Source organism: Hippopotamus amphibius, chromosome 4, assembly GCF_030028045.1.
Source record: "Hippopotamus amphibius kiboko isolate mHipAmp2 chromosome 4, mHipAmp2.hap2, whole genome shotgun sequence".
Lineage (NCBI taxonomy): Eukaryota > Metazoa > Chordata > Mammalia > Artiodactyla > Hippopotamidae > Hippopotamus > Hippopotamus amphibius.
This window is the reverse complement of record NC_080189.1, coordinates 5,519,188-5,545,045: the sequence shown is the minus strand read 5'-3', so window position 1 is coordinate 5,545,045 and position 25,858 is coordinate 5,519,188. Positions and strand designations below refer to the sequence as shown.

At 54.1% G+C, this 25,858-nt stretch overlaps 2 protein-coding genes across 7 annotated transcripts in view; both read right to left on the bottom strand.

Annotated features, from left to right (window-relative positions):
* Positions 1–25,858, bottom strand: part of PRKAG2 (protein kinase AMP-activated non-catalytic subunit gamma 2) — a 274,675-nt gene that overhangs the window by 132,978 nt on the left and 115,839 nt on the right. The gene's annotated exons all lie outside the window — the stretch shown is intronic.
* On the bottom strand, positions 8,068–8,702 carry LOC130851022 (protein BEX4-like). Its single transcript, XM_057730699.1, has one exon. The coding sequence runs from the start codon at positions 8,593–8,595 to the stop codon at positions 8,221–8,223; it is 375 nt and encodes a 124-aa protein (XP_057586682.1). The 5' UTR covers positions 8,596–8,702; the 3' UTR covers positions 8,068–8,220.

Genomic DNA, 25,858 nt, shown 5'->3' with positions numbered 1-25,858 from the left:
CATTCAGCCTGGGGGTCAGACCTGCCCATTTCTGCTCCCACCTTTTATCCTTCCAGGGCGGTCACTCAGCGGTTCCCTGGCACACTGAATTCTGCCCTGACATCTGCTCCTCACAGCACATCAACGCTCCACTTTGTACCCAGGTTCTGCCTACGAGACGCGTTTCGTTCTCCATGCCATCCGTCCTGTCTTGGTGACAGAACCTACGTGGGGCTGGGGCTCTGCTTTGTCCTCACCCGGGAACTGGAGGCCTGCCCCACACCCTGCACTTTGCCAGCTCCCCTGGGAGGCCCTCCACCCTGCCTGTGACACAGCGGGGACCTCCTGGGATGGACTTAAGGAGGTGTCACCACTCTTGGTCTGGGCCTTTCGCTCAGAACCCTCCCTGCTGGCTGGACTTGCTCTGCCCAGGGCCGCTTAGGGGCCACTCCCCGACCAGCCTGACTCTCCCAGCTCCAGAGCACCTGCCCAGGACAGCCCACTTCAATGACCAACTGGGAGTTGAGAAGGGCCTGGAAACCCACTGTGGCCCCAGGTGAGCGTGGCTGGGGCTGGGCCTCTGTCCCCAGGTGGGGGAGGTACTCTTTCTTCTCCCCCTCCTCCCAGGACAGGGACATAGAAACCGCTCCAGCTGCTGGCAGCACCTGTGACCACGAGGAAAGGTAGCTGAAGACCAAGCGGACATAGAAAGATCACAGCACCACCCTGGACTTTCCGTCCGGAGACAAGTGTTACTATTGTTCAAGCCGGGCTGAGTTAGGCTTTCTGTTGCTTACAACCCAAGGGCACCCGAAGTAGGAGATTCTTTCTAGTAGGACGACCCCATGGGCCTTCCAGAGCGAGTGGACGCTGCTAGCCGAGGAGTCTGGTCTACGGGCAACTACAGCTCTGTGGGTGTGTGACACAAACTGTGTTCCTTCTGCTATTTGTAGAAAACAATTTTCCTAAGATAGATAACTCAGAACAGACCTTGACACCCTGAACTCAAGCATTCAGAGTCTCTGTTTTTAAAACAAAGCTCTGTCAGGCTCTAGAAGATGTGCGCTGGGTAAGAAAGGTCCAGGAGGACGTCCCTGGTGGCACAGTGGGTAAGAATCCGCCTGCCAATGCAGGGGATACGGGTTCCATCCCTGCCTGAGGAAGATACCATATGCCGTGGAGCAACTAAGCGCATGTGCCACAACTATTGAGCCTGTGTTCTAGAGCCTGTGAGCCACAACTATTGAGCCCATGTGCCGCAACTACTGAAGCCCACATGCCTGGAACCCGTGCTCTGCAACAAGAGAGGCCACCGCAATGAGAAGCTCGCACACCACAAGGAAGAGTAGACCCCACTCGCCGCAATTAGAGAAAACCTGTGTGCAGCAACGAAGATCCAACACAGCCAATAAAATAAATAAATAAATAAATAAATAAATTTATAACAAAAAAAAAAAGAAAGAAAGGTCCAGGAACCCAGTCCAGAGGGGACAGAGGTGACAGAAGGGGATAAAAGGGGTCCCCAACGCAACCTCTCCTGGTGAGTTAGGGCTTGTGGACCCAGGGCTCACCCAGGGCCATCTGTGGTTCCTGGGCAGCTGTGGTGGACGGTCCCCCATGCGGACCGGACCCGCTGAAGCCACCAGTGCCTGTTTGGTCCACAGCTGAGCCCCGCCGTGAAGCCCAGAGGTGTTAACAGCCCCAGGGGTGATCTTCAGCCCGCCTGGACCCACCTGGTAACCACAGTAACACACCCACGCGGCCCCTCCCTCTTCCTCCTCCCTGCTTGCTGGGGTCACCTTCTGAATTAAAAGCCTGCCCCAAATCTTGGTCCCTGTTTTCCAGAGTAAGAGAAATGGTATCTGATTTTTTACTGTTCTCAGCACAGGATCCAATTATTAAAGAAACACAATTGGAAACATACCGCACTGGGCACATGAATTGTGTGGAGAACAAACAGCTCACAGAGCACCTGGAAGACACCCAGGTTGTCAAAGCGTTCCAGGCGGGGGTGGCAGCCTAGGGGGCCATGTGCCTTGTGTGCCCACAGGACGGGGCCCTCGCCACCCCCGGGTCCGCCCATTTGCAAGCCCCCTTCCTGGACTTCCTGCCTTCCCAGCCCTTGGCATCGTCCCCGCCAGGCACAGTAGCGGAGCCCTAGACTCGGCCCTGTCCCGCCTCACACACAAGCAGCTCCCGCCCCGCAGAGCTGGCATCTCTGGGGTTGGCCCGCTCCCCACGCCAAGGCTCAGAAATGCCCCCTTCCTGCCCCCTCCACCCTCTCATCTCTTTCATGATCTGCTTTTCACCCAGGACTGAGCTCAAACTGAAGAAAGGGCCGATACCAGAGGCCAGCAGAATGATGCCATGCGGCCATGTGGCTGGGGGGTGACCTTGGACCTGATTCCTGAGAGCACTCTCTCCTGTCTGGGGACCCAGGGTGACCGCTAGCTCCTGCAGGAGCGGCGCTACCACCGTGCTGCCCGTTCCACGTCCCCTCGGCTGCTGGCCTGTGGCCACATGGGAGCATCCAGAACCCCCTCCCCTGGTGGCCTGGGCACAGCAGGGTGGGCGTCTCTAAGCTCCAAGTACAAGTGGAGCCTGTCCGGGGTGGACAGTTGTGGAGTATTCACCACCACAGGCCGGTGCCCCATCACGCATGTATAGGCGATTGTGTTGTGTTTGCTTTCAACTGCTCTCGTAGATGTTGTCTGGCCCGACCATTCCTTGGTGGCGCCCGTGCCCCTGGTCTCCATGGCAACCCTGTACAAACACCACACATACCACGGCTATGAATTCTTCCCCTCCTCTGCTGACCAGCCCCGTGCCCCTCAAGGCCCAGCTCATGGGCCGCCTCCTCCTTGCAGCCTCCCTTGACTACTCCTTCCCGCCCGACGCCCTCGCGGAATTCCTCAAGCGCTGGCTGGAGCACGTCGTAGGGAGTTGGCTGCGGTGTCCTGCATGTTAATATTACCTATGTTGCAAAATCCTGCTGGCATATCTCCTACGGTTAGGCCTGGTGCCTGGAGCGCCACGAGCTTTAAGGCCTGTGTTTACTGGTTGGTTATTTCCTGTATTCCCCAGATTCCCATATAACCAGTGTGGACTCTGATCTGTCCGAGAGCAGAACAAAACCATCTCCCCCTCACTTTGCTGTCGCATAAGACTCGGTCTCCCTGGTGCCCTTCCTCCTGTGGAGTTAAGCTCAGGCCATCCTGCTTTTCAAACTTCAGTACAGTAGCCAATGAATTACACAAGATACTCAACATTTTACCATAAGACAGGCTTTGTGATAGAGGGCTTTGCCCACCTGTAGGCCAATGTGAGCGCTCTAAGCGCATTTAAGGTAGGCTGGGCTAAGCTGTGATGCGTGGTAGGTTAGGGGTATTAAATGCTTTTCAACTGTGGATATTTTCAACTTATGGCGTGTTTATGGAAGATCTGTACATTAAAAACCATTGAATTGTACCCTTTAAATGAATGTTATACAGCATGTGAATTACATCTCAAATCATATATTTTTTTTCCTTTTTTTTTTTTTAACTAATACCAATTTTTTTTTTTTAATTTTTTTTGGGGGGTACACCAAGTTCAATCATCTGTTTTTATACACATAAGAGTGGAAACTTGAGGCATCAGGCCTGGTGGAGACATGTGGAGGGGAGGCCAGGGTGGGGCTGAGTGGCTTGAGGTCTCGGGGGACCCCGAGATGAAGGATGTAACCAGAGGGGAGATGCGATCTCGTCTGCGTAGGGTCACATTCCACGGAACAGATTAGAAATATTCACATCTCCGGAGTTCCCCAAGTTCCTTGAACCCAAGTTGGGGGACAAAGGACGTGCGTGGAATGCAGAGCAGGACGCACTTCCTAGAGCGGAAGGGACCCTTCATTTATTTATTCCACAAATGTTTGTGCAAGGATCTCAGGGCCGAAGACACGGAGACCAAAGGGTCTTGCAGGCGAGTGGGGGCACAAAGGAGGACACTGGTGACGAGGACACCTTATATCAATAGTAAGCCCTCGCACAGGAGCACCACCTCGGCCTGGAGGATGCAAACGGTGGCGGGAGGGGTGACGGGGGCGGGGCAGGAAAAGTCCCAAGGAGGGGTGGGGTGACTCCAGGCAGAATCACCTGGGGGGGTCCCCGCATCCGTGCATGCAGAGGAGGCAGCCTGTACAGTGGAGGTGGGGGGGTGAGGGTTGAGTTGTGGAGTTTTCTAGTTTTCTTCCGTCGCCTTTGGGAAAATCACAGGCAAGCCGTGATGGCAGCTACAGTTGTGAGGATGCCATCAGGCTGCAGTGTGTGTGTGTGGCTGGGCGGGGTGGGGTGCGGGGGCAGGCAGCCCCCTGCGCCTGCCCTTGACATGGGTGGTGCTGCCTGGGGGCACTTCAGCTCCCAGCGTTTCTGGCACTGGGGTGTTTCAGGTGAAACTCCCTGGCCCTCCTCCTTTGTGCGGGGCGCTGGGCGGGTCTGTGGGGCAGCACATGTGGAAATATTTTAGTAGCCCAAGGAGCTATCGCAGGCCAGGGAGGGGCATCTCCGCTGTGAAACCCGGAAACACCCAGGGATCAGGGGGAGGGACGGGCTCCGAATCAATGCCTGGCGCCCTCACGCTCACGTTTTGGCCCCTATTCCAGCGCCAAGGTTATCTATCGTAGCTCACTGCTGAAACCACCACAAAGACAAAGATCAAAAAGCTCTGATCACAGCGTGTGGTTAGGATGTCGGGGAACAGCCTCGTTTAGAGGGTATACACTGTACACCCTCCGCGGAGGGCAATTCCACCACCGCTGTCACAGCAGGAATACATGCACTCTTGACCCCAAAATTTTACTCCTAGGAATTTATATCACAGACACATTTACACACATGCACGAAAAGTATGTACAACAGTATTTGTTGCAACATTTTCTACAGCCAAGGACTGAGAGCAGCTCCATCGACGGAGGACTGGTTCAGTACGAAACGGAGCACCGTACAACCACGAAAAGGAACAGGGCATCTCCTGATGAGTCGCTGTGAAGTGACTGCCAGCATGTGCTCCAAGGGCTTAAAAACGGAGCTGCACCACAGGATGATGGCATGATACAAAAACACAAAGAGCTTGTCAATGCACAGACTGTCTCTGAAAGGTATTGAGTAATGGTTGCCTCCCAGGCAGAGGAACTGGGAGGCTGGGGTGCTGGGTGGAAGATACTTACTTTTTACCATTATCTTTTTATATACTTCTTGAATGTTTTAACATGCACGAGTATTACCTATTCAGTTGCACATGTATTTAAACAAAACAATATTATTCCAGGGATTGAAGTTGATCTGGGAACTCCCAGATTATTTAGCTACTTGGTGTTGTGCAGATAATCTGAGCCCCAGGTGCCTCATTTGTAAAACAGGTGCAATGATGTCGTACCTACTTGAAAGCAGGAGGCTGGGATGAGGGCCTTTCAGATTCCTTCTGCTCTGAGATCTATAACCCCCTGTGAATGGGGCACAAAAACTGTGTATCCTGGCCAGGGGCCCCGCGACTTCTCTGAGCAAAGATAAATGCTGCTCCCTGCCTGTGGCTTGCTGGGCCTGAAAGACCTGCACTGAGTGGAGCTGCAAAGGTGGTAGGACTGTGTGAAAATTCCTCCTTCTTCTGCCCCACACTGACCAGTCTTTTCCTCCCCAGACACCAGGGCTCCTTTCCTGCCCTGGGCATCACACCTGCCAAGGACAAGCTTCTATTCTCAGTCACTTGTAGCCTCTCCCTGCCAGCGGCCCAGGGGAGGTAGAATTCTGTCCGTTCTCCCGAAACCAGCAAGGTTCTGGTGGGGACAGACGCCCTCGGGGCTCTGTGCCGGCGAGGGTGGGGGACGGAGAGCAGGCACCTCGGGTCCCCCGTCCGCCAGCGGCTCAACACCAGTCCCCACTCATGGGCTGTCACGTTACCCGGCACTTTCTGATTCTGGACGTGCTGCTCACACACACCCAACCTGATTAGATAGAGGTGGGCCCGCCGTGTCTATTACACGACATTCCTCACTTCCCCGAATGTCTCTGGCCCTCCAACCGCTTCTGAGCCCCTAGCAGCCCCCGCCCTGCCTCCTCCCTTCTCCTCCCCACCCTCCACGGAGGTCTCCGCCTCCAGAAATGGGGAAACTGAGGTCTGCAGACGGGACCTGAGGTCATCCTCTACCGAGGGAGCTGGGGAGATCCTCTGCTGCAGCCACCAGCCCCTTCTCCTCGCTAAGCTCCTGCTGGGGGGGGGGGCGGGGGGGCAGGCACAGGGCGTGGGGGGGAAACCACAGCAACCCTCTGGGTCTCCTGGCGGTGGTGTCAGCTCAGAGTCAATGTCCACTCATCTCTGAAAAACCTAATTATTACCTTTTCGCCAATGCACTCACCCTGCTGAAGGCCACAGGCAGCTTCAGGGAAGGCTGGGAGGAGGGTCAGTAGTCTGTTGATATGTTTTTGGCCATACCCTGGGGTCCTTCACTCAAAGGGCTCTGAGTCTGTAAACTGGCTCAAACCTTGGGGTTACCGGAGGGGCCAGGACACTCTGTTTTATGATTTGAGTCAGACTTTGGTTCCCTTGGCCTGGAACTCGAGGCCCCCATCTATCTCACGTCTAGGACCACCCTGATCAACCAGCCATCGGTCCGCCGGAGTCGGGCTGTTCCGATGGCTGCTTTGACGCTGCTGTTCCTTGCGGTAACCACGCCCACCTTTCTTTGGTGTGACGTGTTGCCACGTGGCCCTGCCACCCAGGATCCAGTGATCCCCATGCACGCGGGATTCCCAGAGCAGTGGCTGTGGCTCCTACTGCCATCTCTGACCTCGGAGGAGAGCGGCCACGGGGCTCATCAAGGAGGCTGGGGCCGCCCTCACAAACTGTCACGGTCTTGGTGAAAGGGGCGTCCTCTGGGCGTGTGTGTGGTGTGTGAGAAACAGAGAGAGTGAGAGTCTTACATGTTAACCCAGGCTAAGTTTCCAATCTCCCTAAGCCTTTGGAGACCTTCTTTTACAGGGTCCACACTTCAGCCAACACAATCAAATAAACTGTTAGCTTTTCGGCCCCAGAGCCCTTCCTAATCCTGTTGGCAAGCCCAGGGTGAGGCTCTCCACAGGGAGTCAGCTCGGCCCGGCTCCTGCCGACCCTGCACACGAGGAAGAGGGGACGCCCCCCGTGGGCTCTGCTGCTCGGAGCCCCTGGCACTGGAAAGCCCTCCAGAGCCTCAGAAGGCAGGGCTGGCCCTCGCTCACCCATGATGAATGCCAGGCCTGTCTCCGAGGCCCACTGCCTCCTCCTGGAAGCCCTCCCGGCTTCTCTACCATCTTTTCTGAGAACCCCGTGCTTTCAGACCATCTCCCCAGCCCAGTATTCCAGACACATTTCCTAGCCTGACGGAACCAGCCCTCACCCACCGCCACTGCTCTGTGTGATAAGCTAACTCCTGCTTGGGCGTTGCTGCCGATTTGCACAGGCTGAAGAGGCAGAGGCGTCTGGGACGGATGAGGCAGAAGAGGATGATGTTGGGACCCAAAGTCTGTGCCTTGAGAAAATGAGGGGCCTTGGCGGTACTCGTCGTGCAGCCCCAGGAGGGCCCGGCAGCAGCGGGGCCGATCATTTTGCCGCACGTGAAGCGAGCGCACAGGTCTGGTCCAGGATGAGAGGAACGGGGCCCATCACTGCCTTGAGCGGCTTGCCATCTGGGCAGGCAGAGACTGTGTCCACGATGGATGAGTGGGACATTCTGACACGTGCTACAGCAACAGTCACAAAAGTACAAATACTGTATGATCCCACTTATACGAGGGTCCTAGAACAGTCAAATTCACAGAGACAGAAAGTAGAACGGTGGGTGCTGGGGACAGGGGATGGCGAGCTGCTGTTTAACTGGGCACAGAGTTTCAGTTTCGCAAGATGAGAGAGCTCTGGAGGTGGATGGTGGTGGTGGCGGCACAACAGTGTGAATGTACTTAACGCCACTGGACCAGACACTTAAAGATGGTTAAAATGGTACATTTTTTTTTTTTTGCTTTTTAAATTGCTTTATTAATTTCATGTTATGAAAAGAATACTTTTTTTCCTATAACTGGATGAACCTGCCCCGCTGAGAGAAAGTTTTACACTGAGACAAAACAATAGAAACCGGTAAGTGGAAACACCAAAAGGTTTACAGAAAAAAGTAAATCACGGAACTACAAGCGTGTAGAGCAGAGGCCACACTATTAACCTCAGGGAAACTCTTAGGATTCAAGGTATAAGGCAAAACTCACAATGCCTGCCAGGTTCAGGAGTCTGGTAGTGCACACGATGCCTCATTTGCTGCTTCTGAGTCTTCCTCCTGACTTCCATCATCTGCCCTACGCGCTTCTCTACATCACCCCGCATTTCACTGTGATCCGCATGCCTGCTGGGTATGGCCCATCTAAAATTAGGGACACGTCGTCTAACCCGTCCCAGCCTGACACTTCCTCCCGGCTTCTGGCCTCCGCCCCCTCCCAAATCGCGTGATTCCTCTCCCTGCAAAGGGACCTGGCCCCCTCCTTCGTTTTCCTGTTGGGCATCTTCCACGTTGAGATTTCTTACTGCTTGTCCCTCTTTGGATGCCATTGCTCCTGGGCCCATCCTCGCTGTCTCCTGCGCCTTCCAATTCTTGCTGGACACTTCGACTCTCAGACCTGCTCCCCCAACGCCTCCTACTCTTGCGGGCCTACCCCTGGCCCACACTCACTCCCGGCCACCGGGAGCAGGGACCGAGAAGGGAGCAAGCGACAGCCCTAAAATGGTACATTTTATGTTATGTATATTTTATGACAATAAGGAAAAAAAAAAAAGGAGCGGGTATATCACCAACTCCTGGGCGGTGAGGGTTCCACTGGAGCAGGGGTGGAGGTGGGGTCAGGCCAGGAATGGCCAAAGCCAAGGCTCCCTAGTGCCCCTGCCTGCCCTTGGCCAGTGCACTACTTCCTGCACCGTTGGTCCCGACCACTCCACGTCTCAAGCTAATGTCTCATTCTCACTCACATCTTCGCTCTACTCCAGCCGGAATCTCAGGGCCAGGACCTCTCAGTAAATCTCCCATCCTGTGTTTGAACACTCACCCTCGGCTGAAAGGTCCCCGGAGATAACAACTAACGCTGCTGAGCGCTGACTGTATGCAGGGCAGGCTGCTCTGGGCGTTACCCTGAGTCTTCACAGCCACCTACGAGGACGAGGACGGCCACCCCGCTAGCCTGACAGAGTGGAGCCAGCTTCGGCCCCGCCCTGTCCATACCGGGCACCGCCTCCCGGAGCAGCCACCGCCACCTCCTGTGCTTCTGAGAGACCCACAAAGGTCTTAGTGTGCTGTGCAGGCATATCATTTTGGGGGCTTTCCCCTGCTTTCAAACATTTCGAAATGATTTTACTACTTTCATGATTTTAAAAATGCAATAGGGCTTCCTAGGTGGCGCAGTGGTTAAGAATCCGCCTGCCAATGGAGGGACATGGGTTCAATCCCTGCTCCAGGAAGATCCCACATGCCGCAGAGCAATTAAGCCCGTGCGCCACAACTATTGAGCCTGCGCTTTAGAGCCCGTGAGCCACAACTATTGAGCCCATGTGCTGCAACTACTGAAGCCCACGTGCCTAGAGCCCGTGCTCCACAACAAGAGAAGCCACGGCAATGAGGAGCCCGCGCACCACAATGAAGAGTAGCCCCCACTCACCACAACTAAAAAGAAAGCCCACGCACAGCAGAAAAGACCCAACACAGCCAATAAAATAAATTAATTAATTAATTTAAAAAAATAAAAAAAATAAAAATGCAATAAAATGCTTTACAAAGAAATGCGTACATTTTCATAGGGGGGAATATTTCTTCTCCCATGGAGTTGAGCTCCGTGTTCCTGTGGGGTGAGAGAGAACAAGGAAGTCCCTCTTCACTACGACAGTCCTTCAAGTATCTGAAGACTGTTCCCACCCGGTCCCAAGTTCACTTCTGCTCATGCCAACATTTCCAATTCTTTCAACTCTTACTCATAGGACAGGATTTCGAGTTCTCATACCGCCCTCCTAATTAAGTCCTTGACCTTGAAAAATATTTACAATCCCAGAGAAGAATTAAGATTTAAGATTAAGAAACTGAATAAAGCCCAAGTGAAATGACTTTATAATTAAGGATTAAATTCTGTGGTGCAGCCTATAAAGGAGAAGACAGATGAACTGAGAGTGGGGGAGACGCTAGCATCCCTGGAGCCGGGAGAATGCCAGCCCGGAGGACTTGCCACCCACCCCAGCCCTTTCTGCTCTTAGACGGGCGGTTAAAGAGGCCCCAAGAGCTACACCGCTGCACCTTGAAATCCATCTGGGGACCCGCAGCTGAGCGGACAGACCCTCCCCCACTTTGATCTTCTTTGATTTTTCTATCCAAGGGATGAAGAGGATCTATTTTTAGTGGTGTAAGTGAGGAGTTGCTATAGCGACAGCTGGTGGTTACAAACCAGGTCCTGCTACAGTTCCCAGTCATAGATAAACCCCAAACACTGAGCCCCAGGAAGAAAGCAGCCTTAGAGAACGGAACTCCTCCCCAGTCTTCACCATGTGCAGTTAGCAGGCTGAGCCTGAGTCCTTGCTAGTGCAGAAGCGCATGAGGACATGGGGTGTTGGGTCCCACCCTTCAAAGGATCCTGGGGGCCACCTGGGGATGCTCCACCTCAATTACCAGGTAGGGAAGATGCCTGCATGTATGTGGAGCTGGAGGATGGGCAGAGGAGGAGGGCTGCACAGCGCGAGGTACTAGGTGAGGAGCATGGGGAAATGAGGCCACAGCTCCTGCTCACAGACTAGACCGGGAGGCAGGGCACACACGTCCGCTAACGCCACAGCGTCCACCGAGGCTGCACACACGCCTGCCCTTCCAACTGCAGGCCTAGGGTGTGTCCAACAGAAACGCATAAGGATGTACAAGAACGCTTACGGCAGCACCGGGAACTGTCAGGGCCCCAGTCTGGAGACCCGCCAGTGCCTGCCCGCAGGCGGGGGATGGAGGAGGGGTGGTCTCTGCAGGGGAGCGACCCCCCAGCAATGACGTGAACGAACTTCAGCCACGGCGTGGGCAGGGCTGCATCTCATAACGCTCAGGTGAAAGCAGCCGGACAGAGATACATCGTGTATGGACCCGTCATATAAAGTTCAAAGCCAGACAACACTCGTCTTGGGGGGCAGTGACTGAGGGGACCTGGGAGAGGCTGCTGGGGATGTTCTGTCTCTTAACCCGCGTGTCGTTTACACGAGTGTGTTAAATTGTGCAAATCCACCACCTACGCTCTGTACACGGTTCTGTGAGCTTCGCTGTAGCAACATCGATGCGAACAAGGTTTTAACAAGTCAGCGCTGGAGGCAGTCGAGGCAGACCTGCGCGTGGTGAGCAGGGACCCCCCGGGAGGAGGGGACCCGCCCATGTGGCTGCAGTGAGTCCGGGGGCAGAAGCGCCCAGATGTGGCCAACAGGACGATGATAGCAGGAGACCCCTGAGGAGGGAGACCCTGGAAGGGTTGCGGGGGGCGGGGTTATCCTCCCAGGCTCATCACACTCCGCGTGCCCGGCCCACAGGTGCCGGCCTGAAGGTACAGCTCTCCCTGCGGCCGCATCTAGGCACCTCCTCAGGGTCACGGCCGCAGCCGCTCGGAGGCCGTCTCTAGGCTTGGCCACTTCTGTTGTCCCTTTCGATCAGCTCTGACTGTTCTGTGACCAGCTGCGTCACGAGGAATGAGAAGCGGGGAGGGCAAGAGGGGACTTCTGACTCAGTCTCCCCCGTGAGTCACGGCCAGTGGGGCAGCAGCGGGTGGGCATGAGGGACGTGGCAGAGAAGGGGATGCTCTGACGTCACTGCAGGAGGGGAGAGGTGCGCAGCTGTCCACCCTACACACCTTCAGCAGCAGGAGGGCCCGTGACACGAGGGCCTGTGCTGCCTGGAGGTGGCTGAGATGCCAGATGCCATCTCTTCTTGGGCAGGTTGCCACGTGTGACTGCCACGTCTCCTGGCCTCTCTGGGCCTCCGCTTCCCACCTCCACCTTTTATTCTACCTGCCCTAAGAGAATTATTGAACATGAAATGTGAGAAAGCCACGCAAGGGACATCACCACTGATACCTCACGGTGACATCCCACCACCCAGGCCAGGACCAGGTGCCTCCCTGCTTGGCCTTCCTCTCTCCCCCAGACGCCTCTCAGGCCTGGTTCTTCAGGCCGGCGACCCGGACCCACAGCTGGTCGGTACCAGGAGACACCTGCCCGCAAGACACTAGGCTCAGAGACACGGGGCTGCTGACGGGCGAGGGGACGGGGAGCTGCCTTAGGGCTCGGCACCCCTGCAGCCCTGGGGAGGCTGCAGCTGAGACCCTGGAAGGCTCTGTTCCTGAAGGACAAGCTCCTTCCTTGAAGCCTCCAGCTCCCCAGCTCCTTCCCCGAACTCCTCCTAACTGGGTGCTCCCTGCTCACACCCCCAGGAGCCCCAGGCATGGCTTACCCTCCAGCCGGGAATCCTAGGTTTTCTAAAATCTGGACCCATCTTCTCTTTCTAGACTTTTCCTTGCCTCCTCTCCCACCCCCCCACCCCCATGTCTCCACCAATCTGACCTCAGCCCTGGGTTCAGAGCAGACGCCTCCCCAACTCGCACCCAAGCCCCAGAGCGTTTAGCCTCAGCGCCCGTCCTGGGGGCCCCTCTCCGGGCAGGGGTCCCTCAACCCCACCTACACGCGAGCCGCCAAGGCACCTCCTACGTCTTCACATCATTCGCACCAGCCTGACACGTGTGTCATAAATACATGTATCAGACGGGTTAACTTGTGGGTATCTGGCTTCTCCAATGATGTGCACCAGAGACACATCATAGAAAGGAATGTCAAGGCCCGGGGGGCCCAGGGGGAATCGTTTTGAAATGTACAGAAATAGTGAATCACCATGCTACACACTGGGAATTAACACAGTATTGTAGGCAATTATACTTCAAAACCGAACAAACACGCTCACAGAAAAAGAGAGTGCAGTTGTTACCAGAGCTGGGGGAGGTGAATTGGATGAAGGTGGTTATATCTTCCAGTTATAAGATAAACAAGTACTAGGGATGTCATGTAGAACATGATTAATATAACTGACACTGCTTATGTTACATGCGAACGTTGTTAAGGCAGTAAATCCTAAGAGTTCTCATCACAAGGGAAAAATTTTTTTTCTTTTTCTCTTAGTTTGTATCTATACGGGATGGTGGATGTTCACTGAATGTATTGTGGTAATTTCATGATGTATGGAAGTCAAATTATTATGCTGTCCACCTAGAACTTACACAGTGCTGTGTGTCAATTGTATCTCAATAAAACTGGAAGAATAAAAAGTCTATGATTAACGGTAATAATTTTTTTTAAGCCCTGTTGATACAGAGTCCAGATTTCACAGCTACTCCCGAGCTCTACACGGCGGCCCAAAAGGTGGGTGTGACGTTTGCCTTTGCACCTTCAGCTGAAATAGCACATCCACCTCTCTCTGCAGTTGGATCACCTCAAACTAAGTCATAGTCTAAAATCCACGGGAATGGACACAGCAATTTGAAGACATGACCTATTTGTATTAAGCACCCACAGGCCTAATTTTTTTAGTCTAAATTTAGAGTATCAGAGTTTCCTTAAAGAGAGTCTGCGTGCGGTATAGTGAGCACACAGCTCTAGGGAATGCGGAGCTGGACAAAGGTCAGTGGGATGACCTCAGAGACAGGGCCCTCATCCCAGTCTGGGTAGCCCTCACCCACCTGTGCCTCGGTATCTTGGGTCTGAAGCAGCCTCACCTACACACGGGAGAAGCTCACAGATCACTTGCTCAGTCCTCAAGTAAGTACGGAGTGCCTGATATTGATCAAGCTCCATGTTAGGCTACATCAGTTGGGGTTATGTTTGTCCTTATTTAATAGAAAAATCCAAAATAACAGTGGCTTATGCGAGAAAGAAGTTTATTCTTTCACACAAAAGATGTCTGAAAGACAGGCAGCCAAGAGCTGCTATGGCAGCTTTACAATGTTAACCCAGGCTCCTATCTTTATTTTCCACTAACCTCATCCTGTGCCTTCCATCCTCAGCAGTCGCCTTATGATCCAAGGTGGCTGCAAGAGCTCCCACCATCACATCTATGTTCAAGGCAGGGGAACGTTAAAATGAACAAAGGGGAGTTCATGTCTCCCCCTTTTAAGAGTCTTGCACATAAGTGTAAACAGCACTCCCACGTATGGATCACTGAAGAACTTTGTCACATGCCCTGTTGAGCCCTACGTACTGCCACGAAATGAAACTGGGGTCCTGTTGTAGAGGAACACGGGAACAGGAATAAGAGTAACAGCCAGAGATACGTCACAAGCAGAGAGAAGAATGAGACAGTATCCATGCTCCAGGAGTTCACGAGACAGCTTGGCCACATTAACCAGGCCCTGCTGTTGACTTACTGTCTTACTCAGAAATAAGTGAGACTGGGACTTCCCTGATGGTGCAGTGGTTAAGAATCCTCCTGCCAGTGCAGGGAATACAGGTTCGATCCCTGGTCCAGGAAGATCCCACATGCTGCGGAGCAACTAAGCCCGTGTGCCGCAACCACTGAGCCTTTGCTCTAAGAGCCCGTGAGCCACAACTACTGAGCCCATGCGCCACAACTACTGAAGCCCACGCACCTAGAGCCCATGTTCTGCAGCAAGAGAAGCCACTGCAGTAAAAAGCCTGTGCACTGCAGCAAAGAGTAGCCCCCACTCGCGGCAACTAGAGAAAGCCCGCGCAGCGGCGAAGACACAACATAGCCAATAATAAATAAATAAACAAATAAATAAATTAAAAAAGAAATAAGTGAGACTGAGGCAGGTCCTGGAGAGCCCAGGAGAGATTTTGTAGAGAACACTTCCAAGGCAGTGGACTAGAGGAGGAGGTGGCAGGAAAAGCACAGTCCGTGTGATTCTCTTTCCTTTATCTTCTGAAGACAACCGTGGACCCAGATGGGCCCTTCTCAGCCACGTGACCCAGAGAAGCCTGGAATGAGGGCAAACTCCGCAGAGGCCACTGTTAGCTGGGCGCTCCCAGGAAGCAGAGGTGGATTAGAAAACCTGCATTTCTGGGGTGGAACTGCTCCCTTCCCTGTGCTACCGACAGACCAGCCCCAAGTTAGGCAGATTCTGTAAATGTGGACCTGCCTCGGGGGACGGCCACACTGATCTCAGCAGGGAAGTTAGGAGCTGAGGTGGTCGGCTGGGGGAGTGATGGCCATCATTTTCCCTAAACATCTGTGAGGGATGCTGAGCTGAGTGGTACCCACTGAGGGTGACCTTCCAGGCTCCGGAGACACCCTCGGGTCCCCCTGGTCTCTGGGAACCCCTTTAGGTCCCTCCACGTGCCAGGCCGGGCCTGCCCCAGACCTCTGCACGCTGCTTCTCCCGTCTGGACCCTTTCTGCTCCTCTCCCTTCTCCTCCCCCTGGCTGCCGATCTCCCTCTTTAGGGCCTGTTCTTGTCTAGAGCAGCCTCCCTGCACACGGAAATCCACCCTTCTGACATCTCCGTTCACTCTGTAATATTTCATTATGCACTTTAATTACTACTTATGTGTGTTTGCTCCGCATCTATACGGTCCACCACTCGCCCCGGCAGCTGGACCCCCACCCCAAGGTGGAATCGTCATAGATGCGTTCAGGGAGTACCTCAGCAGAGAGAGCCGCAGCGACGGAGCAGGAGGCGGGAACCGCGAGAGCCGTGCTGTTCACGTGGGAAGCCGAGGGGGGTGCACAACCCGGGAGAGAAGGCAGACAGGGCTGAGGGGCCAGACCCAGGGGCGTCGGCACAGTGAGCGGAGCTCCGCTCCAAGGAAACCCTGACGTGGGACGACGCGGGTGCCTCCTGAGGGCCCACAGGTGATGCCGTATCCTCCAGGGGCCCTCGTGTTGGTCTGGCCACCCCTGCCTGTCACTTTCATCCAGAAATAAGGCCACAATTAGGCAACTCCCAGACTCCATGCAAAAGCGGCTTAACGCATCCCCAGCTGCGTGTGTTTTCAGAACCCACTTCTCACGCGTCCACCAGCCACTGACGACAGCACGTGGTTATTTCCTGGAAAAGCACTGATGACCAATGGGGGGAAGGTGGCACCCTCAGGCTGGTCTGTGGTCACTCACAGGTATTTTCTGTGGCCTGGAGATGGGATGGAGGACCTGCAGGAGACCTGTCAGGCACAGAGAGCCCTTCACCTTGCTCCTCAGCTGCCTGAGCTGCCAGGAGGCCCAGGAGTCCAGGACGTCTGGACTTGGGGACACCAGCCCTTCCTCCCCTCTGTGCTGAAGGCTGGGCTCTGCAGGCAGGCAGATCTCCACCCAATAGAGTTGGAAACACTTAGAAGTTGAAGCCAACAGCCAGGACATGGATGCATCCTAAATATCTGTCAACAGAGGAATGGATGAAGAAGATGTGGTACATATATACAATGGAATATTCCTCAGCCATGAAAAAGAATGAAATAATGCCATTTGCAGCAACATGGATGGACCTAGAGATGATCATGCTAAGTGAAGTAAGTCAGAGAAAGACAAATATATGATATTGCTTATATGTGGAATCTAAAAAAAGGGTACAAATAAATTTATCTATAAAACAGAAATAGAAAACAAAATAAAAGAAAAGAAAAAAAAAGAGAAAAACAAAACAAAACAAAAAAACAGAAATAAAGTTATAGATGTAGAAAACAAACATAGTTACCAAAGGGTAAGGGGGGAAGGAATAAGAGATTGACATTGACACATACACACTACTATATATAAAATCGATAACTAATAAGGACCTACTGTATAGCACAGGGAACTCACTCAATACTCTGTAATGGCCTATATGGGAAAAAAATCTTAAAAGGAGTGAATATATGTATATGTATAACTGATTCACTTTGCTGTACACCTGAAACTAACACACCATTGTAAATCAACTATACTCCAATTTTTAAGAAAAGAAATTAAAGGTAAAGAGAACAAGTGAGAACTACGAGAGTGACATCGTGTTGACTGCATTTTCTTACTTTCTGTCTTCTTGCTATTCTGGCACCTGGGGCCTGGCTGACTGGGGAGAGACCGCCCCTTCCAGGGTGAGCCAAGGCTTAGAGGGAGTGTGCCTTTCATATGCAAATAAACCAGTGCAGACCCTGTACTGGGAAGCTCCCTTGTTCAGCTGGTTCTTACACTCCAGAAGGCACCGTCCCCCGGCCTGACCATCCCAGGGGCAGGTACCAGACAACTAGAGCCCCCAGAGCCTGCTGAAATTATTCAAACTAGCCTGTCCTGAACCCACTTCTCTGCCTGACCTGGCCCCTCCCATGGAAACCACAATAAGGCTCCTGCCCGAGCTCTCCCCTCGCTCCTTCTGCCCCCGACCCATCCTGGGGCTTCCCTGTGGGGGTGACATGCCCCCTTCTCTTGGGAACTAGGAAGTAACCAATGGCCTGTTCCGTGGCGTCCTCTCCTGATCTGTTGGCCTCACCGCACCTGAATAGCAATAAAACCTACATTTAAAAATACTCCCCATTGTCTATACCAGGCCTTCTCTTTTTCTTTCTTTGCTCTGCACTGGCAGACATGAAACGATTTCCCAGTATATATACACAGTAAATTATTTGTCAACAGAATTGCCGCAAGGAAAAGCACGCATTCGATTCTGACTAACAGAGAATTTCTCAGAGACCCTTGCAGAAGCGCACGCATACTTGAGCAATTTCCCAAGGCCTCCTCTTTCCCAAGCACAGAGGAAGACAGCCAACCCCAGGCCTGAGGCCCGGGGCTCAGAACTGAGCAGTCAGGGTCTCGTCCTCTGCTTCTTTCAGCCTCGTGTCCCCAGCAAAGCTGAACGTTTCTAGGAGGCAAGGTCTTGGACTGGGGATTCGGACTGTAGTCATGAAAGCTACAGGATGGCTGAACGCAGGCTAGACTGAGCCCTGGCAGTTTTATCACTTATTTGCTGTGCATTCGTGAAATCACGGGTATTCGCTGATCTGTGTTACCTCTTTCAGCAAAGCAGTTTAGTTATGACTCACCAAAACTCTCCCCGAATCTGCCTTGAGCCATCCACCTCTTTATCTCAGCAGTGCCCTTGGCCCTGGAGCCCCAGGCAGGCACCGCGCCCCCACCCGCCAGCCTGGGTTTGCTGGAGGTCTACCCACACTGCATCGTGGGGCTCTGGGGGCGCCATTGCACGGGCCATGCACAGGTCTGAGCAGGGGCTTCCCTGGGAGGGGACGCACTCCCTCCTGGGGGTTATGGCCTGGACCACTGCCACGGTCGGGAGACACCACTGGAGGCCAGCAGGGTCGGGGCCATGGGCCGCAGTGGTACCAGAAGCATCCTGGCCCTCGGGTTCTCCAGAGGATCTGGACCACGCCTGTTTCCCTTCTCAGTCATCAGAGACAGATTATGACTTGAGGACAGAGTCCACCTTCTCTTTAAACGCCCCAGGTTCTCAGTCTGGTCTGGAGGCTGGAAGTCCCAGCTGATGCTCTCTTGGGTGCTGAGGCCTCTGGGCCCTCAGGTCCACCCTGGACCAGGTCCTGCGGGAGGGTCTGGGTGATGAGTTGGCAGGCGCTGTCTGACCCTGGCCAGGCTTTACAGCCCCAAGGCATCTCCAATACTGTCAGGGTCACTATGCGAGGTCCACCCCCTCTCACCAGCCTTCTTTCTCCCTTATTTCTCTATTCATTCCACCAGGCTCTGCCATCGTGTCCTATGGTCTTAAGATACGGTCAGACATCCTCAGTCCTGGAATCACAAACACACCGTGTCCGGGATCAAGGTTCTCTGCCCAGAATCGGGATCCCCCAGAGGAAAGCAGCTCCCCAAACCAGGCAGCCCACAAACACCCACTTCACTGACCGTCTCCATCACCACCTGGGCCTTGTTGCTAGAATGTTCCTAGTCTGTCCCGCTGGGGGCAGGAAAGGGAAGGGGCACTGAGAACAACAGCTCAGTTGCCCTGTCTCCTCCAGCCCCACCTCCACCCTTGGGGCAGCAGTGCACAGGTGGAAACAGGCACAGAGCTGCAGAGTGAATTGGCTGAGGACACACCCGCCCCAGCCACTCTGCCGCCAGGTGGTGACTGGCTGACTTGCTGGAGATGCAGGGCGTCCTCTGGGAGAGGATGAATCCGGACGTGCTTAACTGAGGTTTCCCCGGAAGCCCTCGCCTGGGCCCCTCCTTCCACCTGTCATCTACGGGGACTGGTCCAGGGCCTGCCACGCGGCATTTGGTGGCGACTACGTAGAGGAAAGTGGGGCAGAGAAGTGATGAGCTCCTCCAGCTCGGCTTAGGGTGGGATGGGCAGGAGGCGGTGGGCCGGGCCTCCTCTGATTTCTAGCCTGGACTACTGCTCTTGAAGTGCGTTGGTTCTCCAAGGAGCACGGTGAACGCTCTCCTCTGACCCCAAACGCCTCCACCATGGACTTTACAGAGTCTGAAACCCCGACCCCCCCCTTGCAAATGAGGTGCTGCCTCTCCAGCGTCTTCTGTGTGGGCACAGATTCAGCAGAGAGAACGGGAGGCTGGGCCGGCGGCTCTGGGTGGGCACCAGGCTTGCGGAGAGGGTGGGGGCACAGGCTCCTGTCCCAGTGCTGCCCTCGCCATGCTGCGGCCCTGGGCAAGGCCCCAGCCCCCAGAGCCCAGGGATGCTCTTCTCAAGACCCCCGGGGCTTCATCTCACACCCCAGGCCCACAAGACAGTAAATAAACCAGCCTCGGTGCCCGCCGTCTCACTGAGACCCCGACTGAGTGCCTCACTCGGCTTCGTGCCGTCCAGCCACACTGGCCCCTTCGTGCTTCTGGACCACCCCAGGGGTCTCCCCCGCAGGGTCTGGGCCTCCCTTCTGTCTGGAAGGACCTACCACAGGGGTCTGCATGGCCCACCCCTCCTGTCACTCAAGCCCTCTGCCCAGCTGGCCAACCCCTCATCCTTCCTCTTCCTTCATAGTGCTCACCACCGCCAGGCATCACAAAGGAAAGTTTGCTGGGCTGTCGAACAAGCCAGACACAAAGGAGGGATACAGTGTGATTCCATGCGCGTGAGGCACTTGGAGCAGCCAGTTCACAGAAGCAGGAAGTGGGGGTGGGGGGTTTCCAGGGCTAGGGGAGGACGGAATGGACCGCTGATGTTCGTGGATGCAGAGGTTCGGGTGGGGATGCCGGGAAGCTGGGAAGTTGCAGGTGGTGATGGTTGCTCAACAGAGTGAATGTATTTAATCCCAGAGAACTGCACACTTAAAGACGGGTAAGACAGTAAATCCTATGCTCTGTCTCTTTTACCACAATTTAAAAAGCCACCTCAGCAGTTTGCCCCAGGAGGGTGGACTCTTGTCCATGCCCCCAGCACTGGCACAGAGAAGCTCAGACACTGGTGGGACTGGCAGAGTGTGTCTCACCGAGGAGCCTGAAGAGGGGTACTGTTAACTCCATTCTCCCTACTTCTCCGTATGCTTGAAATTCTCCATCATAAAAAGCTAAATACGTATATACTGATGAGTGGCTGAATGAATGCTGGGATCTTCAAGGATCTGGACACCAGGAGCCAGGTGGGCAGGTGGGCATCCGGGAGCAGCATGAAGACCACGAGGGGCCAGGCGGGGAGCAGAGGACCCCTGGGGGACAGGGTGGGGGAGGCAGGATGGACAGCAGCCTTGCCCGCTGCTTGGGGCAAAGAACAGTCTATGCTTCCCCCAGGGGCACAGCCAGCCGAGGGCTCCGCTGGCATGAACAGGGGACAAGAGATGGGGACAGGCAGTGCTGGGGTGACGAGTGGCCCTGGGCAGGAGGAACTCTGGTGTTTTGTTCCAGTACTGGTTCTCCATTCATTCCGAGGACGGCAGGAGGAGGCTTTAGGCAAAGGAAGGCTGGCCAGAGGCTCTGGTCTCCAGGGTCACTCGAACCCTGGCAGGCAGCTTGGGGACAGAGCGCCAGCCTCCTGACTCATCCACTGGCTTCCCGGCTCTAGTGAAAACCCTCAGAAGAGATCTCTTAAGACTCCAGGTAGCTTTTGTTTAATTACTCGCCTCTAATTGCAGAGGGTAGAAAAGTTGCTACAGTCAATTCTCTTATCTGATTAGCAAAACCCTTTCCGAATCTTCCTTTACATTTTTATTACTATGGCCACGTGCTCTTTGGCCACATAATCTGGATCTCTGTTGACCAAAGAGGCTGAAAGGAAAGGCTTAATTTCAAGCCATCGCTGGTCTATCCCACAGAGCACGCACACCTGTGGCGGGCGGGATGCACTTACTTCGCTTTGCAGGGGGCATTGGGTGGCGCTAAGCTCTGGGGTCGAAAGGGACAAGCTTTCCGTGAATTGGAACTTTCTGGGGTATTTTATCACAAGGCTGGAAGTGTCCAAGATTCCAACCAGAGCCACACACTTCCAAATGAAAATGGCAGCCGCAGGCGAACGAAAGCGGACTTCCTAGTTGCCGACCTGTTGGACCTTGATTCTCTCCTGTGGTTGTTCTGGCTGCTCAAGTGGCTACATATGGGGGCAGGGGTGTGTGTGTGTGTGTGTGTGTGTGTAACAAAGAAGTGTGTGTGATGAACAGTTCCAGCTTGAACTGGAGCAGAGGATACAGGGAGTGATTGCCGGTGAAGACTGACGTGGCCACAGAGGTAGCCAAAGAGCACATGGAATCGTGCTGATGACCTGCCTTCGCTTGATTTGGGGAAGAGGGAGGATGAGGAAAAGACATTCTCACGACCCTCATGGAAGCTTTCTTAGGAGGAAGAAGAGGCCTTCTCTGGAATTCTTTTGACTACAGGAATTACTGTGGGCAGGAGAGGGAGTGGCTGGAAGGGAATTAAAACAAACAAACCTGAAACAATGCTGCTGGAGAACAAGGAATACTCTTGGAGTGACACCTTTTCAATCCATCCCACAACCAGCAATTCTGTAGTGAGAGCCTGTGATGCTTCGAGGCGTCAGGGTCAGAAGGACGGATGGAACACTCCTTTGGGGGCATGGTCCCTGTCCCTGAGAAGCCCGGAGGTCCCTGAATAGGCAATGGGGATGGTTTTATATAGGGATGGTCACACCGGTTCTTGACGGTGGGAAGGTGTAGGCGGCAGGCAGGGAGTTGGGAGGATGCTTGGTCCACATTCTCTGTTTGTTTGTTTGTTTTCCTTTTTCTTTTTTTTTTTTTTTTTCATTCAGCGTATTCACACCCAGCAATGACTGAGGGGCCAGCACCTGCCCTCTGCCCCTGCTCATGCCTGCTCTCCCATTGGGACTCCCAGGAAAGGAAATCCTGGATACCTGGGCTGCTTCCCAAATCCCAGAGGAAGGTTCTGGAAGGAGCTCTGATTTTCCTTACCCTGCGGTCAGAGCTGGCATTTGCATGTGAGCACTTGTGAAACCTGGTCGACATGCAAATATTATTTTGATTTCAGCACCAGAGGAGACAGGATGACAGACTTTAAATACAAGTGGAGAAACCACTGTCTGGCCAATAATAGGCTTTTAATATTGGGCCCACCTGTGCCCATTAGCAAAACCAGACTTCTGGTTAAATAATAGGTTTAGATTTAATTCTATAGTAAATGAATGTTTATTACTTTATTATTTAAAAGAAGAGTCTTATTTTTAAACCACGTCTAATTAAGTCCAGGGTGTCTGTCACCCCCCCACCCCACCCCCACCCCGTCAGCCTAGGCATCGTGTAGCTCCAGAAATTCCCCTTTGCACGTGATGCGATTAGATACTACTCTCTGCTTCCTTCACGAGACTGAAAACCCTCCTTTGCTTGTCCTCCCCGAGGTCTTCAGCGTCCCACTAGGTCCACTAAGGCTTCCAGCAGTAACTGGCTACACTGTGTGTAGCAAGCGACGTCGGCAAGGTTTCTATTTACCTTTTCCTTCTCTTACTACAGGCATCGCCTTGGAGATACTGCGTGTTCGGTTTCCAACCCACTGCAATAAAGCGAGTATGGCAATAAAGGGAACCACGCACAGTTTTCGGTTCCCCGGTGCATATAAGAAAGAGTAAGGTAGCAGGCTATGATGGAGTCTCTATAGGGGTCCGGGGCCTGTTAGGAACTGGGCGGCACAGCAGGAGGTGAGCGGCGGGCGGCAGAGCGAAGCTTCATCTGCCCCCGCCATCGCTCCCCACCGCTCCCCGTCGCTCGCGTAACCGCCTGGACCATCACGCCCCGCCCCCTCCCCAGTCCGTGGAAAAACTGTCTTCCATGAAACCGGTCCCTGGTGCCAAAAAGTTTGGAGACTGCGGGTCTACCAAGGGTGCAATAGCATCATGTCTAAAAATCAACGTGCATCCCTTAATTAAAAACACATCAGTACTCAGCAACGCTGCTGCTCATCCCTCACCCTACACACACAGGGTTGCCGGTTGCCACACACCTTCCATTTGTAAAAAACTCGATGAAAGGAGGTCCGCCTGTATTTCAGTGTCCGAGTGCTGCCCAGATGTTTTGCCAGAGTCCTTTCGCTACCACACATAACAAGGTATTTTTTGCCTTGTACCGTGTCGCATGCTACTCAAGGGACACGATTTAGTGCACCCGTCAGCCTTCCTCATCTTTGCTACCACTGGGCTGTGCGAGGCCCTGTTACTCTTACAACCGAGTGTTCCGGAATGTCCCATGTCATACAAGCAGCGGTGTCCAGGGCAGGCGAACTCCGATTCTTAGTCAAATAAAGTCCACCGCCTAATTTTGAGTGGGCAGCCCTCAGCCGGGCCCCCGGAAGCTCCGAATGCTTTGGAAGCTCCCTGCCTGACGCTAGCCAGACAGGGGCACCCCCCTCAAACCCGCAGGCCCCTGGAAATACTGAACTGCAGACGCCTCGCCCCACATCCCAGCCACACTGGTCCCAACCCCCTGCACCAAGAGAAGCTGAAGAAGGTCCCACACCAAGGGGGGAAAAGGGGAGGGCTGGGATGAATTGGGAGATTGGCATTGACATAGATACACTAATAGGTATAAAATAGACAACTAATGAGAACCTGCTGTATAGCACATAACTCCATTTCGCTGCACAGTAGAAACTAACACAGCATTGTAAAACAACTATACCCCAATAAAAAAATAAATAAATAAAAAGGTGGTCCCAGAAGCCAGGGAGCCCACAGACTAGGCTTCTCCCCCAGGAGACACAAATCAGGTAGGCGGTCTTCCCTCCGGGTTAACCCTTGACCTTCCCGATTACACAGCCACGGGGCAAAAAGGGCAGGAGAACTCCTGCTCCCTGACCCCCAGCACTGGTTTTCTCTCCACACGCACTTTTCATTCTTAACAGCCGCAAACAACGGTTCCAATCCATTCTTACTTTTCCCTGGGCTGCTGGCTCTGCCCGAGTGAATGACAATCCAATTCATCCCTAACCTCGTGAGGGCAAGTTAGAGAAACAGCCTTAGGAAAAGCAAAGCACTGTGGGCAGGTCGTGGCAGCGGCGGGACCGTCCCTAAGGGCGTGCATGTCACCCTGTTCCTGTGACTGCTGCCTAGCAATTACATCCACACACAGCTGTCACTCAGGAGGCTGTGCACGCACACAGACACACACACACGCACCCCAACACACACACACACACACACACACACGGGGACCAGCAGAGACCTGGGCAAAGGAAGGTGTCCTACCAAAAAGACCATGCGGCTCCGACTGCCGCCGCGCGCTGCATCGGTTCGGGTCCTTGCGTTTCTTGCTCCCCCGCAGGCTGCCGAACCGCTTCATGAGGAGCTGTGGCCACAGGAGCGGGGACAGGTGAGCATGCCAGGGCTCGCGGGCGCGGCGTCAGCCCCAGGTGGCCGGGCGCCGGGACAGGCTCCGCATCGGCCGGCAGGTGTGGGGCCCCGGGAGCTCAGAGACGCCGCGGGTGCTCACGCCCCAGTCTGGGGGGGCCGGGCGTCCTGCCGGGGTCTCCAGGGAATGCAGGAGGGGTGCCTCGGAGCCGGCAGCCTGGGCCACGCCGGGCGGCCGCCGGGGCGCTCGGCTGTCCTCACCTCTGCACCTCCGGCCGCCGCAGCCTGAGCAGCCGCTGGCCTTAAGTAGGCAAGAAGCCGCCGGAAGCACAGGCAGGGCCTCGCCGTGGGTCTGTTTATGTAGTTAAGGTCAGCCACGCACTCAGACGCTCAGGGCTTTTTCCTCCTTAAAATTAAAAAGGGAGGGAAGACGAAATAGGCGAACGGAGGGCCGGCCTGCCAGTCATGTGCGGCTCTGCAGATGTCTCTTTAAAAAGACTGTAAAAGGAAACCACCCTGTCCAGACAATTCTTGGCACCAATTGGCCAGAGCACATTCCCATCATGACATGACATCACACAACTATTTTGATTCATGTGTTCCAGGGCTCCCTGGGGTGAGCAGGCTCCGGCTGCTTCTCGCTGGAGAAGCAGCAGGTCCCCGGGCTGGAAATCGCTGAATCTATTTCAGCTCATAGCTCCTGGAGGTGAAAGAAGCAAGACCACCTTTAAGGAGGGGACGTGGGGTCCCTGGGGAATCCAACGGGAGGGTCTTGAGCACATGTCCCATTTGAGCCCGGGACTTGCTAAGAACTGCAGAATGACAGAACCCAAAGAGATTTTACAGAGGACCGCATCCAACCCCCTTCCATGACAGAAGGGGAAACTGAGGCTCAGGAAGGAGGTGTGATTCACCCAAAGTCCTAGTGGCCAAACCAGGACTAGAATGCTAACCTCCTTGACTCCGAAGCCAAACCCCTGATCTAATAAAACAAAAACCTTCTAGTATGGATGTGTTTTACAACTAAAAATAAAACTCAAAAAAAAAAAAAAGATAGGGGAAAAAATTTTCAATTTCTTTTGCTGATATCTTCCCTAGACTAAAGAGAAGTTACGGGACCTGCTGCTAATTAGC